This window comes from Anser cygnoides, chromosome 14 (assembly GCF_040182565.1).
Source record: "Anser cygnoides isolate HZ-2024a breed goose chromosome 14, Taihu_goose_T2T_genome, whole genome shotgun sequence".
Taxonomy (NCBI): Eukaryota; Metazoa; Chordata; class Aves; order Anseriformes; family Anatidae; genus Anser; species Anser cygnoides.
The window spans coordinates 13,716,020-13,732,550 of record NC_089886.1 but is presented as its reverse complement, the minus strand read 5'-3'; the positions used below and the strand labels follow the sequence as shown (position 1 = coordinate 13,732,550).

General features: G+C 40.0%; 1 protein-coding gene across 4 annotated transcripts in view; it reads right to left on the bottom strand.

Annotated features, from left to right (window-relative positions):
- Positions 1-1,047: 1,047 nt before the first annotated feature.
- FBXW11 (F-box and WD repeat domain containing 11) overlaps positions 1,048-16,531 on the bottom strand; it is a 75,482-nt gene continuing 59,998 nt past the window's right edge. For all 4 annotated transcript variants that reach the window (XM_066977324.1, XM_066977326.1, XM_066977325.1 and 1 more), the window contains 8 exons: positions 14,143-14,280; positions 13,382-13,500; positions 12,111-12,360; positions 10,824-10,942; positions 9,860-9,970; positions 8,800-8,878; positions 7,071-7,259; positions 1,048-3,535 (listed from right to left, as the gene is read on the bottom strand). In XM_066977324.1, the coding sequence (XP_066833425.1) occupies positions 7,098-7,259; positions 8,800-8,878; positions 9,860-9,970; positions 10,824-10,942; positions 12,111-12,360; positions 13,382-13,500; positions 14,143-14,280 (978 nt within the window). In that variant the 3' untranslated portion in view covers positions 1,048-3,535; positions 7,071-7,097. The remainder of the gene's footprint in view (positions 3,536-7,070; positions 7,260-8,799; positions 8,879-9,859; positions 9,971-10,823; positions 10,943-12,110; positions 12,361-13,381; positions 13,501-14,142; positions 14,281-16,531) is intronic.

The window sequence follows — 16,531 nt, the reverse complement described above, 5'->3', positions numbered from 1 at the left end:
GATTTCACTTGTTTTCCTCTCAATGAAGTGCAGCTAGTCTGAACAAAAGTGAGTTTTCTTTGAAATTATCCAGTGTCAGATTAGGCCAAGAAGAATAAAAGTTACCTACAGAGAGGAATTTTGAATACTGAATTTGCTAATACTTAGCCAGAACTTGCTTCATATTCTTAGCAGTGTTTATAGTACCTTTAAAAACATTTCAGGTAAGCACATCCAACTTACACCTTACCAAAAGTAACACTTCCAACAGAAGATCACTGGTGAGCCCCACGGTAGGCACACAAAGTCAACCCAGTTACCAAAGATGCCCAAAGCCACAACAATTTAACACAAAGCGTGCCTGTGAACGGGTTTGGCCACCACACCGCCCTCATTCCTGTACCTTGACAAACCAGGAAGATCCCAGCCAGACCCCTCATGCTAACAGGACGAGGCAGCACCACGAGATCTGCACGATAAATCACTTCTGCTCGGCCTGTTCAGAACTGAAGTGTCAGAACTCATAACCAAGCAGCAGCAACGATGATTTCTCAAATTCTTTAAAAGCAAAGCTTGCTCACAAATAAAACTGACAGAATACCAGGGGACAGAAGTAATACCAAAAACGTTTAGCCTTTTTTGTTACTGATGTGATGCTACAGAACACACCAGGGATATTTTTATTGTGGTTGTCTAACATAAGATCTTTGAAGAACTTACGCACCCTAGTCACTGCACATTAGCAAAAGAAAATCCAAGAGAAGCAGTTTTTCTGAAGACACAGCTAGCATCAGAAGACCCTTTATCTGCACAGGGCTCAGGGCATGAATTGCTTTAGCAGCCCAGGAAATGGGTAATATTTTAAAAAGTCTGTCTGTGTTCTTGATAAAATAATTCTTGCGATGTTTCTGCTGATGCACGGAACAGAAGTGCTGCAAAGCAAAGCAGAGAAGTTTCTCCAAGATCGGTGAACTAGCTCGGTGCAGTTTTTCACCGTATCCATACATTAACTAATGCATGATACCACCATTTAGTTAGATGACGTTACTGATCCATTTATTTGACAAATTAAGTTCAAACTTTTTTTTATTAAGCACATTCCACGGTACAAAGCTTTAGATCATGAACGATATCTGTACAATTTAACAGTTTCAATAAGCTGTTCATACACCAACTTTCCAAACAGATAATTGGCAAACATAATTACAAGTTAGAATTAGACTATCCCAGTGCTTTGAAACATTAATATAGCAGTAATGTACAGTTGCTCATTTATGTTAGCAAAACAAAGTCCAGAGTGCAGCCAGGATCACTACCATTAATCCCAGGAGTCAAGTTCCTTGGGTGCCAATCACAAAAGTCCACTGCTATGTTACACAAAGCACAAAGAAGTTTAGACCGCATGTTCAAATACCATTATCTCCCAAGGAAAAACAGGAATTTAAGTCTTACACATGCATTTAAAAAAGGACTCCATTTTTCAGAAACAAATACCTTTTTCTTCAGGGCTGCGACAGATTTTCTTTTTAAACAGTTTAATATTAAAGCTATTAGATGAGAAGGGTAAAGTAAGACACTTTCACAAACTACTGTCAAGCTTACCAAAAAGTGATCTTATGGACGCTTAGGAGCGTGTTTTTAACCTTCTGTACTTCATCACGTTCGGTCATCTTGATGAAATAAATATCATCGTAGTAACACGTAAATGGGAGTTAAACTTAACTTAAACACTGATCCCAACACCTCTCTCAATGTGAAGAGGAAAAAACCTTGAGTTGCACTTCTGTAACGTTTCAGTAATGTCTTGATGAATGCTTTCTCTGAACTTGTCTGACACAGAAATGCTGCATCTAACCATAGCTGTTCTGCTGGTAAGCTCAGGATCGATCCCTCGGCAATCTGACATCCCTCAGCCTTTCTGATTGTAAAAGGGAAAAATTCAAACCCAAGAAAGTGCTGCCAGAGGACAAAAATACACGACATACAATGATCAAAGGAATGACAATACATTTCTGTGCCAACACACATCTTCCCCAGGAAAACAGGTGTATTTCACGCTGAGTTTGACTGAAGCATTAAAGAAAAGCCACCAACAGGCATAGTCACACATGGTTAATGGAGATAAAATACTCAAATTCGCATTTGTCCATGTCTTACTCTGACATAAGAAAAATGCAGTAGCGTTTATACGACCACATAAATTAGAGGGGAGACTATGACAATGTAAGAAGCTACCGAGGTTTCCAAATCAAAGCATGCTAACAAAGAGAAACCATGACCAGGACATTGCAATATGGTTACAGCTGATAGCCACAGGTAAGAGAACTAGCGTGGTAATCAGAACATTGACCTGAAGGGACCTCCAATCCACCGTAAGGAAGTGTTACAAATCAAACATAAATAAATTTAACTTTGGCCCATGGCACCTTCTCCATTGAGCAGACCAACTAATGCTAAAGAAGGACATCAGCAGGCAGTCGTGAGAACCTACTGGTGTTAAAAGAAAGACATCCGTAAATACTGCGGCACAAAATTAAGATACAGAACATAAATTAAACATTTTTTAATTTTTAAAAAGTTTAGAAATTACATTTTAAAATATGTAGTTCCCATTAAAAAAAATCCTAATGAATACTGAAAACCTCCTTTTGCAGAGAAAATTTCTAGGTAACTCATATTAACCCCTACAGTGCCAGTAGTTAGAACATCCTGCTGCCAAGTGCTACCACATTTTGTATTAGTGTGTAGTGTCAGGAAATCCTGACTCCTAGCACCCGGAGGTTACACTGTTATGTACATTATATCTACATGCTTATACAGTATTTGAAATGAGGCAAGCACACATGGAAAGGTTTTACTATACCAAACATTAGGAAGCATAGGACGGCTGTAGTACAGAGCACAGTTAAAAGGAAACGACAGTGCTATACAACTAGTTTAGATAACCTAGCCTGAATTACAGGTAATTTTTAATTTAAAAGAAATTATTGGTGCAGAAACAAGTAAACTGTAATCCAAAAATATTACTGAGCAATTCAGAAATATTTCTAAGAGTCCAACGTACACTCCTATCAAACAAAACAGGCTCTGAATCTGTCATGAGATTAAAGTCTAAAGGACAATGGTGACTTTGAAAGCAAAGCTCTGTACATTCTGGGTATGTGTTTGGCACCCAAATTTCATTGGAGAATGTTTTTTTTATTTAAAGTCAGACAAAAGTGCAAAGCAATATAAATTAGGTCAAGTCCTTTCTTGACTTCTGATCTATTTCTGAAAAACAAGCCATCTGAGTTCAGGTTCTACGGACAATTTACATGTGAAGCTTTGGATTTCTCATTGCAGGGAAGGATAGGCTTCTGAAATTCATCTACTCCAAGTCAATGAATTTGCAGTAAATTCAAAGACGACCACTGAGCAGGAAAGAGTAAGAAATTTAGATATAGATTTGTGCTGCTTTGCATCTACACAGCATCTAGAACCAATTCTGACTTTAGATGTCGATCAACATCTTCAGGCATGTAGTAGCCAAAATCCAGTAGTTCAAGACTGTGAAACCCTGAAAAAGACAAAAGACAAGCTGAACTGGCAGAACACAAGTGTCCAAAAGCAACATTTGAAGACATCTGGAGAAGGTTAGGCACATACCACCACTTGTACACCAGGCTGAAACTACAGGAACAAAATACCTGCAGGGAGCACACCACTCACCTTGACACATTCAGGGGGCACTCGCCTTTAAATAGTTCATTGTGCTACAAATACTTCGCTCAAAGACAAACACTTCCCCAGGACACTGCCCTCATAACTGAATTCAGAGCATATTCTGCAAAAAGCAAGATTCTCAACAGCCCACGTTCTTGAGTGGGAGGTCCCTTCTGGTTGGCACTTTTCTTACACGTCTGGTTGGGGACCAACAGGTGAGCCATACGCTAACCTTGCTCAATGCCACCCACTTCACTGAAACAGCGGCCTACAGCAGCTGAACTTTCTTCTCCTCCATGCTGCAGAGGAGCATGGTTTGCACTGATACAAAGTTCAGTTCTTCCCGTACACGGGATTTTAAGACAACAGACAAAGTCAAGTAGTGCTACGTTTTGTTTACGTTGTTGAGTCACGTGATTCTTACAAGCTTGGAGACCGAATTCTTAGCATAATTAAATCTGAACTTCAATTTTACTTGCCACTTTCCCAAAATCATTTTTGTGGACTACGGCGAACTACCCTGCTCTGGTACAGAAATTCCCATGAAAAGTTAAAACATCTTTAGGCACTTCCCCCTTGACTTCCCTTCCCCCTAGCCCAAGGCCTAGTGCTTAATATAAGAATATTAGACTATCATATGGTAACAATTTTTATCATGTTACAATAAACAACAGGAATTCAACAGAAAGCAATAAAACTCTTGCAGCCAACTGCCAGGACTGTCAAAAATGATCCGCTTTGAAGAGGCATAACATTGCAAGCCTTGTAAAAAAAAGCAAGGGCATAGGGCTGTTTCAAAATTCAGAAAACTATAATGTTTGAAAGAATATAAAACTGTTTCATTAAATGTCATAATGAAATATTAGCTGTTTGACCATAATTGTATATAGATTTATGTTTTGTGGATTCTGAATTCAGACAAACCTGTCATAAAGTGACATCACAGCATCTCTCCTGTATAGGAAACAATTATTAAGGGACCATCATTACCAACACCGACAGTTCCCAGGATATGGAGGCCTGCATGTTTTCAGTTCTGCATCATGGGACAAGTCAGACATAAGCCGTTCAAAACTGTCAAGTGTGCAGAATTTGAAAGGAAGAGCACACTGCCAAGGGTTCTTCATATTTCATCGACAAATCTCCATGACAGTGGATCTTATGGGCCACATATGGCAAGAAAGAAAATAAGAACGCCAGCATATTGCTGTTCAAACAAATTGAAATACATTTTATTCAACTCCTCATTTCTTTTGAGCTTAAGACACACTATGTATAGCTTTTCCATGAATCAAAGCTAATAAGAGAAACCTGCCAAATGCACTGTACTTTCTGTACAAAAGAATTTGCCAATCTCCACCTTACAAGCGAACAGAAGAAGGTACTAGTGAATCAACTGGAAGATGGATTAAGTTTGTTCCCAAAACTATTGTCACCTTCTCACACGGACTATTCTATATGCCTGAGAAGGCGTGCAAAGATATTCTGAAAGAAGAAAAGGTTTTCCACAGAGAGGGAAAACCAGCTTCAACAAGCCCTGGAGTTTCCACACAGAAGTTCATCTAGGTAGTGACCCAGGTGGCGCAGAAGGCAATAGCAGCATCCCTGACTTAGATTAGGACAAAGTCCCTCGGGACATGACCATCAGTGACAGCACCAAGCTTTCCACAACAAGAACACAAGTGTGCCACCCTGGACTGAATGCAATTCTGAAGTGGAAGTGACAGATAAGCAGTGCTGGAGGGCCTGCCTGTTTGGGTAGTTTCAGGATTTATCTCCCAGGAAAATGCATCTTTTAGCCACTTCCCCACCTGACATAACCAGTAAGTTTAGCACACGACATTCTGCAGATTTCTGTTGGCCTTCCACTGCACACAGAATAAAGAATTTTTTATTCTTTTTATAAAGAATAGTGAGTTTTTATTAGATTACCCTTGCAGCAGTGCTCTTGATGTCAAAATTTCTTTGGAGTTCTTAAATGAACTGTTCAGTATGTTTTATTCAATACTGTAATAACTTTTGACACTAAAAACTATGCTCAGATTTTGAGTTTTTCGTTTAGAAAGGGAGCATAAGGACATATGCATGAAATACAGTATGGAATACAACTGATTCCCTAACACTCAAGCAGGGCAGAATTTAAGTTTGTATGAGCAATGAGAGCTGATTTAACTGTTCTACGCTCAAGATCTAAGAGAGCTGGATATACACATTTCCTTTGGTTTTAAGGAAAATGAAGCAGCCAACACTTTCCTGAGGAATCTTTACAGGGAAAAGGAAAGTAACTTTTAAGAACCTGCATCCCAAAGAAGCCAAGTGCGTCTTCACAAGGCAAGGTACTTCCTACCCCAAAGATCCTACAGAAGGAATGGAAAAATCTGAGGAACTCATTGCCACAGCAGGAATAAACACAGATAGATAATGAAAATCCATGCTAACACCAAGACAGGGAAAGCATTTCCCACAATGATTAAGCCAACTACTAATTACGTACTTCAAATAAAATAAATCCTTCCTGTTGAGGCAACATTACTCCTAATTCCTTTCGCTGCGGTGTATCCACTTCCTTGGAAGCATCCAGTATCAGCACAGGCAAAGACAGGGCACTGGAGAAAGGGGCAACTGCTCTGCTTTAGTAAGGCAAATTCTGTGCTTCCAAGCCCCAGCATTCACAGCTATTTATAGCACGAAGTGCAATTGTTGGCAGCAATGTAGATGACATAAGGAAAAGAATCCACTGTTCTAACAAACAGATCTACAGCGGAGCTTTTACCCACTGTGCTTAGAGAACTAAAGCTTGCTGACTTGCAGAAAAATGGAAACAAAATAGGCTAAGTCCATGTGCATTGTTTTTGACAGCTTTGAGTTGCCACATTGCCTAACGCGTCATTTTTAGTTCTGAAAGCTTTCCCTGTTACTTGTGGATATCACAGAACTGCTCATTTCTGATGAGCACTTGTCCAAAGATCATACACATTTTCAGTTTGCTAGAGACACATTACAATGCTTGTTACAAAGATTTCACTGGGAAAGAAGATGCTTCAAAAACTCTAAATGACCCTGATTTCACTGGGTACTCGGAATGCCTGTGTAGTATACCAAGTTTCCCTCCATCTCCAAGAACATTGTGAATGCATAATAGCTTTCCATATTTTACCTTAAGTACACAGCTATAAACAGGAGAGATTATAGAAGGCATGGGGCTAAGATAACATGACATGACAAGTTCTATAAGCTGAAGCATGACCACAGGCTAGATAACACAAGAAGTGGCACAAGGAGGTTTTATCTTCTTAAGGAAAACAACAGCTTGTTGTTTTGAGTAAGCCAACCTGCAGATGGAGTGATAATTTTATGAATGTGTTATATGTGAAAAGACAACGACTTACCTTCTGAGGGTAGTAAAGTGCAGACTGTTATCTGGAGATGTAAGTGTATGTTCTAGATGGAGAGCGAGTCTCATTCTGGGCACTGGGTGGCACATTTAAGAAATCCCAAATCAGAATTGTATCGTCATGGGAACTACTAATGATCTGAAATTCATCAAACTGGAGTCTAAAGACACGTCCTGAATGTTCCTGTGAGTAACATGAAATCAGTTAGCAGGCCAAGAAGAGGATAACATTTCATTACATTTGTACTCGCGCATGTACCTGGACACAGAATGGGGTATTAAAATTCTTGTGCACTGGTTAAGAAGCCCTAAAGTTATAATTGCACTTGAGTTTAAGAAAAGCAGATTTCATACTTAAGGTTTTTTTTTCAGCAAAACAAACAGCTTTCGAATCAAATGCCTGTAAAAACCCTGCATCTCCCCTGGAGGGGCCAGCTGTAGGTGCTGAGGTTATTAAAGACAAAAGTAGCCTATCAATCAAGAAGCAGCAATTTACAAGGTTGGCTGGCACTGACACTCTACCAGGGCTCCTTCTCTTACATCAGATCTTGCATCCAACACTGCTGCTAACCCAATTTCTGTATAGCCCTAACACACCACATCACAGCTTCATCTAGGACACATCGCTGAAAGGATCATTATGGCTCACTTACTAGTAAAGACAGACTGTGTCCAAATGCTGCCGTGTAAAAACGAGGTGTGGGAGTACATGCTCCATCAGCTCTTTCAAAGAACCTCAAAATGACACTAAGGCCCAGAAAAGGTTCCCCTCTTTGACCTGCTTATCTATTTTTAAATCAATTTAAAAGGATTACGTGACCTTCAGTAGAGAACTAAGCGGAGCTGTCAAATTCATCTCCAAACTATAATCTGAGCTGCAGTATACTCACTGAAGGGAAAGAACCAACTTTTTACTGAAAAATATACTGCGTTCACAGGGAATACAAGAATAGTTAAATCTCATCTCCATGCAAAGACTACTGAAATGAAGAAAAATTAGAAGCATTTCTAGCAATGTAAGCTCTTCTGCAGGTGTTGGAAAGGCCAAGCACAAGCTAAATATGCCAGTCACCATCATATACAGACAATAACTTTGGGTCACTACTAGCTTGGACAAATGTCAAACTGACTCCTGAAGTAAAATTTCATGCACGTTTCAGTGAAAAGAACAATGAAGTCACTACCCCAATATCTATATTTAAGTCTACCATAAATCAAAACCTTTATTAAAAGGAAAAATACAGCTTAAGCAACAGCCTTAACTCTGGTAGTCCCCTGATGTGATTCAGTTCCTGTGGCAAGCCTTTCAACTCCTCCCCCTTTCTCTTAACACATTTCTTCCTTCCAAACTGTTTGGGAAAGGCTCACAGAATTCCTCCCCCCACCATCTCCCTTAATAATGGGAAATTCAAAGCCAGCACTACAATGATATTAGGGAACCACACCAATAACTAGAATGATCTGACACACTGTCGGGATGATTTATTTTTGGAGTATTTGAGAAAGTAAAGCTAGAAAACCTTAACTTTTTCATTTAAGCTTTGATCCAAGTAATTCAGAATATCGTGATATATACATTTTTCTCTATTCTTAGCATAAGAAACAGACTAGGCTTTACAGAGAACATCCTGAATTTCTCACCTACCCCACTACAAGGGAATAAAACACCTCTCACTCTCAAATAAAAGATTTCAGATAACTCCAAATGAATTAATTTTACATACCACTAATGTACGCAAGCATAATGTACTTGCTGGGGCACGCGGGTCAAGAGCAGCTTGCAAGTCCCAAACTTTAATTTTGCTATAAAGTAAAATAAGAAGGTTATAATAGTGTTTTCAAGTATAAACAAACATAGAAGAAACATCTAAAAGCAATGGTGAGAACTCCAGATTTTCCCTTCAGCTAATTTATCAACATCAAGCAAAATGTTCTCATTTATGAAATACTACTGCTGAATCTCATAAAACACAAATAGGTTTGTATTTTTTAGCAGCAAATACAACAATGCCTTTGTAATGGACCAAGCGGGTTGTTTACACTAAAGACAAATGAACTATTTTTATATATACAAGCCATTTTGGAATTGCAGAACAGGTCAAAAGCCCACAGCACTACTGATCAATTGCAAAGATCCAACAGGAATTAGGCTGAAACTGCCAACCCCAGTGGCACAATAAACGCAAATAAAAGGCTAGAGACAGTCAGTTCAAAAATCGTTTTTAACAGCTGTACTGTTCACTTGAAGTACAAATAGGGCAGAGAAAGAACTGGAGAAATTGGACACGGATGTAAGTTGTCCTGAATCTAATCAGCAGTGAAAATACTTCTGCCTTGCAAGAAGTGCTCACGGTGGGGACTCCTACCTTCAACTTATCAGAAAGAGCAACTGAAGAGTTCTGAGAGCCCTACAAGGTATGTTTACTCTTTCAGTAAACATTTCGTCTTAAAATAAACTAACAGGAAAAAAAAAAAAAAAAGAACGCCTAACTACTCTGAGCACATGGACCTGGCAAGGAGCAATTCCTGAGAGAAGAGACAAAAGAATGCACGCTTTTTTAGGCTGGTGGTCACTTCAGCCAAACAAAAGTTTATTTTCTGTGAAAAGTCAAACTTGAGTGATAAAATAATTTTGGTGTGCACTGAAGAGTGCCAGAAAAGCAGTTTGTCTACTTAAAACTGCAGCCTGCTGTGTTGAACCCTTATTCTGCACACAAGACCCAAAGGCTTTCAGAAGATGCTTTGTTAAGGCAAAACCTTTTGAAATTGCTTTCAAAAACATACCCATCATAGGCTCCACTAACAATTCTCTTGTTGTCGAACCTGATGCATCGAACCAGTTCTTCGTGGCCTTCTAATACTCTTAAACAGGCACCGCATTCAATGTCCCATAGCCTTAAAAGAACAGAAGAAAAAGTGAGTACTTCAGGTTCAGTATCACTCCTTAGGACTTACATGCAGCAATTTAAGCATGCTATCGAATGGTTTTCTGTGGAAAATATCACAGTTTGCTAAAAAAAAGGCCACTGGTAGAACTAGATGTCCCTTTCATGCAATTCAGAGAGAAATTTGTATTGCAGCTGCAGTATATCAAAATTAACTCATTCAGCTACTCATTCAAAATTACATGCAATTTATTTTTATATTGACATGGTTTAGTGGGTGATATTGGCAGGGGAGGGGACGACACGACAGTTGGACCAGATGATCTTGAAAGTCTTTTCCAACCTTAATGATTCTATGATTCTATTTAGGGACATTGTCTAGTGGGTGATACCAGTGGTAGGGGGACAGTCAGACCAGATGATCTTGGGGGTCTTCTCCAACCTTAATGGTTCTATTATTCTAAGTGTTGCATACTTGCTAAATTATTTTAGGAAATCATAATACACATTTTTCTATTCTGCATAAATCAGTGGTTACTAGAGGTTCCAAAAGTAACTAAGAGAACCAGTGACCAATATCTTGCTCATCTCTCCAATCAGGAAACAAGGTGATGAACTACAGGAATAGACAGTTTTGCTTACCTTTGTCTGAACCTCGCAGTCTCACTTTTTCATGAGGATGTGATACGTTTACTCTCTCACTGAATTAAATATCAGTTACACATCATCTGCTCTAATGGCCAGCCCTACCAAAGATGCTTTTGCATGGGTAGGGCAGCAGCAAAGGTGGTGGCGGTGAGGAATCCTGTTATTATGTACAAACGTGCACTGTCACATACCAAGAGCAGCTCGTTGGCACCCACCTAATGGTATTGTCAGAAGATCCACTGACAACTAGTCGATCCCTGTACTGCAGGCATGCAATGCCACGCTTGTGCCCATTTAGAGTACGAACAAACTCACACGTACTTGTGCTCCAGACCTGTGAAACATGAGATAAGCATTCCTCTGAGAATTATGCTTAAAGAAAGGCTTTTTACTTTTAACAGAAGCCACTACGAACTCAGAAGTTTGAGGCTGACTTTTGCTGGACAGCAGAATGAAAACTTGCTATGCGGTGTTAAAGGAAGACTGGCGCCACGGGGCCTAGCAATGACAAGAGCCAGCAGCACCGCTGTCCTACTGTACATCGAGTCAATGAGAAAGACTGGGGGGGTGTTAGGGGAAAGAGGGGGAGGGCGATAAGCAAAACATTCTGAAATGGTAGACACTGTTCCAACAATTTCAAAAACTTGATGACACTTGAATCACTTGGTAAGTTAGTAACCATTTCTACAAGTGGAAGTTACCCCATCCATACACAAAAATAACCCCTATTTTTTACCTAAGAAATTTCTAGCAATCTACTTCTAAGAGAAGACCAAAGCTGTAGCCTGTAAAAGTTTGGTGGCTTCTTCTTTAAGATTAAATTATTTGACCAACTTTGCCCATTTCTGGTGAAATGTAATTGAAGTTCTAATCTAAAGTATCCATGTAAATAAAGTGGCTCATTTTCCAACAGAGTGCAGCAGGATCTTTGGCAGATATTTGGGCATGAAACTGTCAAGAGCTTTTTGGCACAATCTAGGGTAGCTCTGGTTCTAGAGAGGGAATGGGGAAACGCCTTTATTATATTAATACACTTCGGGTAACACAAAACTTCTGGTATGTGAGAGTCTTCAAATACAGCACTTTAATTCTTCAAACATGGCAAAGTCTGGTTTAGCTGCTGGGAAGGTGTGGTGTGGAAAGGCAACTGCTGATAAATTTCACGTCTGGAACAGGACTGCCAATTGAAATAAAAAAATACTGTTTGGAAAAAGGCACAAAATGTGCCACATTTAACAAACAAACCAATCTAAAGACTGGAGTTCAAACAGTGAGCAGGCTTTACTTTCTTGCAATTGTACAACAGAAGCCACAAAAATGTTACGAGCCTAGTTATGCGCATACAGACATTAGCAGCTAGTACAAGGAAGCAGCTAGCTGAATGGTAAAGAAAAAGGCACAGAACTTTATGAAAACCTCAGCTATTCAGGTTTAGATCGCAACACTCAAGCTTTTCTGGCTTGGTAGACATTCAGACCTAGATGAGAGCTCTGCCAACTTACTTTAATGGTCCTGTCACCTGACGCTGACACAATGTACTTGTCGTCAAAGTCTACCACATTAACAGCAGCACGATGGCCAACTAAGACACGGCGCAGTGTGATGTCAGTAGGCGATGCCATATCCCAGACAGCAATGGATCTGTCCTTCGAGCACGTCACCATTAAGCCATTACTGAACCTCAAATGAAGCACTGCTTCATTGTGATGAATCAGCGTGTTCAGAACTTCACCTGTATTTACATCCCAAACTCTGCAAAAGAAAAGAATTTTATCCCAAAATGAAGAAAGATGACTACATACAGCGTACAGTGCAAACACACACAGCTCTGTTACCATCTCTAACATGGAGCTCCCTGGCTACTTAACTCCTCTTTGGGCTTCAAAAGGGCAGGAAGACAGGAACTGGGGAAGTATCTGAGTTCACTTCTTAGAATCACAAGCAATAATTAACAGCAGTGAGCAGTTAAGCTAGGAAAAGCCTAAGCTGGGACCACTGTTAAGAGGAAGGGCTGCGTAACAAGAAGCACAACTCTACAACTCCTTCTAGGATGATTAGAACCTGTACTATGTGTAAATTGTTTAAACAAACCAGAACAAATACTACCCAATATGTTTTTTTTTCAGTTTTATGCCATTCATTCAGTTAGCACATACCAGTAGCAACTGGAAGGTAGCACCCTCCAGGGCTACCTACTAGCTTACATCAAGCAAAAATCACTACTAATTTTATGGTAACTGAAGGCTGCTATCATCAGTTCTTAAGCTGTATAGGTTGACACTGGTAACATTGATACAAGACACCACGAAAGAGACAATGCCCTTCCAATGAACTGTACCCAAGCATATGTGTATTGGACATCATCTGACCAGTGAATTCATTGCAAGAATTTAAACCCATCAAAATCATTGTCAGATGAGCACTCCATATACACCAAGTCTCCTTTCATTAAGTCATAATTAAGCTATGTCAGGTGACATGAGAAACCCTAAAGGAGAAATCACCACATAGTTGGCCCATCAGCCATCCCACTTCACATTGTGCTTTGAGTCCTACAGGTCACATTCTTTCCAAATGCGTAACACTAAAAAGCACGAGACGAATTTGGAAAAAAAGTGCTGAATGTGATGCTTTGCAACGTGCAAATAACTTATTTTGGGGATAATTGTATCACATTTATATTAGGGATTTTGACATTTGGAGATTATTTCAAGTGTTTCCAGTCCTGATACTCAATTTTTATTTTTTATTTTTGCAAAAACTTAACACTCACCTCACTGTAGAATCTGAAGATCCAGTTACAATGACTCTTTCATCATACTGCAGACAAAGAACTGAGCCAGTATGTCCTGTTAATACTTTCAAACATTCCAAGCTTGTTTTGTCCCAAATCTGTTAAAGATAAAAAGTATAAATGACTTATCAAGATCAAGAACATGGGTTCAGGAAACTTAAACACTGCTGCTGCAGAGAAGGGAGGAAGAAAATCAGAGAGTGCCTGTCCAAACAGAGGGTCTGTCCTGTCCTCCCTTTTAACTTGATGAAGCCTCTTTGACACAAGTTTTTGACAGAACAGTGAGATAAGCAACGATAATGAAAAGAGAAAAGCCAGTTTTGCAAAAGGAAATGCCATGGCACTCAGGCAATATTAGCATGAAAGCAGCCTATTTGCATGAAAGCTAAGTATTAGCAAGGAAGAAAGACACTGCTAAGGACAGTAAGTAGTACACTGCCTTCATCTGTGAACTCTGATTTCACAACCCGAACAAGCATTTCTCTGCATGCGTTGATTCTGAACAAGCATTTCTTTGTAGTCAGCAGTATTGATTTCCTGAGTGGCAGTCTGCAAAGTTCCTAGAGCAAAATGCAGGTGAAGACTTTGCAGGGCTATAGAGTACATCCCATCTCATAAACCCTGCACAGATAAACACTGCCCCAAGAAGAGATGAGAGAAATCAAGGAAACGCCAACAACTGTCCCTCCAAAGCAGATTTACCCATCAATATCTACGGAAAAGACTGAAAAAGCATTTACCTTAATGGAGTTATCTCGTAGGCCACTGATTATCTTTTCATCATCGTACTGTAAACAGTAGACACCTTTGCTATTTTCGGAGCGGCACTGAATCCTTTGCAAATTATGTCGCCCACATCGCCAGTTCGATTCTATAGTCTGACAAGAGGGGAGACAAGCAGGAGTTAGGCACAAGGCTGCGTGCTTGAGCACGATCACTCCAACAGATGCACAGCAATCCTTTCCACTGTTACAAAGTCCACCCTTAAATTTTAAGCCTAAAGACTTAAATGTTTCCTTCCCATAAAAATACACAAAACAATGAATTAGGACTTTATTTTCTCATGACAAGAGCTGCTTGGAATTCAGTTTCCCCCTGTATTTACACCACCATCTGACAGCAGCACCAAAGACCAAACTGGGAACTTATATGACACCATGCTCAGCATCACCTGAGTAACACAGAGCCCCACATGGACGTTGTCAGCAGAGTTCTTGGACCGTCCCGTCCCTTCCCCTACCCAGTCATTTCACCTGGTAGCTGTTTTTATGCATCCTAGGGATTTTGAGACACGAACGCTCCCACTAAGCACCTTAAAGCCTGAAAAAAAAAAATAAAACTAACGGGGACTATAAAAAGTAAACCATCCGAAGAATAACTAAAGTTTGTTTTCTTTAAATCCCCCCCAACTTAAAATCTAAGTGTAATTCTCAACATCTTCATTCTGAAATACATTTTTAAGGTAAGAGGCCTGACACCTTCAAAGGAGGCACACTATTTCATAGCAGAACCAGAATATTTCCATCTTTTCATCTGCTGTACTACTTGTGTGAAGACCAATGTTGGTTTCAAACAAATGTGGGATTTTAAGAAATATGGGATTTTGGTTAGAAAGTTTGAAACGAGCACTGTAAGAGAACCAATGCACAGAACTCTGGGACAACACCCGCAGTACCCAGCGCGGCTGGGATGCCTCCCACCTTCCAGTACAAGCACCAGAACACACCACAGATTTGATTGTTTCCCTGGTGCCACCCCAGTACTGCACAGAAACCTGGGGTGAAGCTGCTCATCTGTCAGTTTGTTTGGAAAATTTGTTTGGAAAAGCATGTTTACAGTCAGATCCTAACCATAAAAGCAATACCAGGCACCTCTGCTGTTCCATGCAGTTCTTTCTCTCCTCTCCAAGACTGGAAAACAACTGAAAAGATAATTAAAGGCAAAAGTACAGTGCAAGTGTGACCTCCCAGTTCTAGGAAAACATGCCTGTTTGAGGGGAAAACAGTCTATCACTGTTTTCCATGTGTTTGCTCCTTCAGTTATCTCCCTTTGTGCAACTTGGAGACAATTATACACAGTCATAATACAAACCTGATGTGCCAAGGGAATTTGTCTACATTATAAGAACTAAGAGGCTTCTGGAAGAGCACGCTGACAAGTTATTCATCCCTTCTCATTCTCTTCCAATTTGGTGGGGAAACTAATTAAGATAGAAAGTCATCTTTCCATTTGGGATCAGCTTTTACTGGCCAGCTGGTCGTCAGACTGAACTGGGCTTAAGCTCTTCAGATCTGGCACTGCACTGGCTCAGCCCTGGACTTCTGCTTTGAAGGCAGCAGACTGCTGGTTGTGCTGCTTGCTCGGCATGGGATGGAGGGTCCAAGGAGGAAGGCCTCTCAAGTTTTATCTGCAGGTTTATCATCTGTGCTCGGAGGGCAGAGCTGCAGCTCATTAACTCCTTTGCTCTTACAGAGGTGACAAACTACACTTGGAAACAGCAGCGAATTTAAGACAGCAACAGTACGAACCAATATAATCCAAGACCTGAAGTGGGGTATTTAAAAATGCAATGCTAACACCGAAGACACTGGAAACAGAGCAACACAGATTCAAGTCAGCCAATTTAAATAGCTTCAGAAACCATATATGTTCCAACACTCAGTTCTGAGAAGTCATCTAAGGGAGAGTTTCCCTAAAGCCCCATTCTTGGAAGGGCTGAAATTCGCACTTTTACATAACACGCGCTGGATTACCCTAGCTGCTGAGCGCCCAAACACCATTCGAGCGCCTTCACACCTCAGGTTCCTGTGACAGCGATTACCAATAGCTACAGAACACATTAAGAACACCACAAATCAGTATTTTTTTTTTATTTAACGGTTTTTTAAAGAGAACAGCAGTCAGTAGAAGTAAGCTGACCAAACATTTCAGGACACTAGCTGGCTTAGCTCTTAGAAGTGCACTATAGGAAGCTCCATAATCAGCTTACCATAAGAAAATGCTGGCTTCGAATAAAAGAAACTAAGGTATTATTTACATGTATGTGAAGGCACTGTAAAGCAGTAAGTCATACGCAGGTGCACATTTTAATTCTGCAAGTAGATGTCATTTCATTTAGACATTATATAG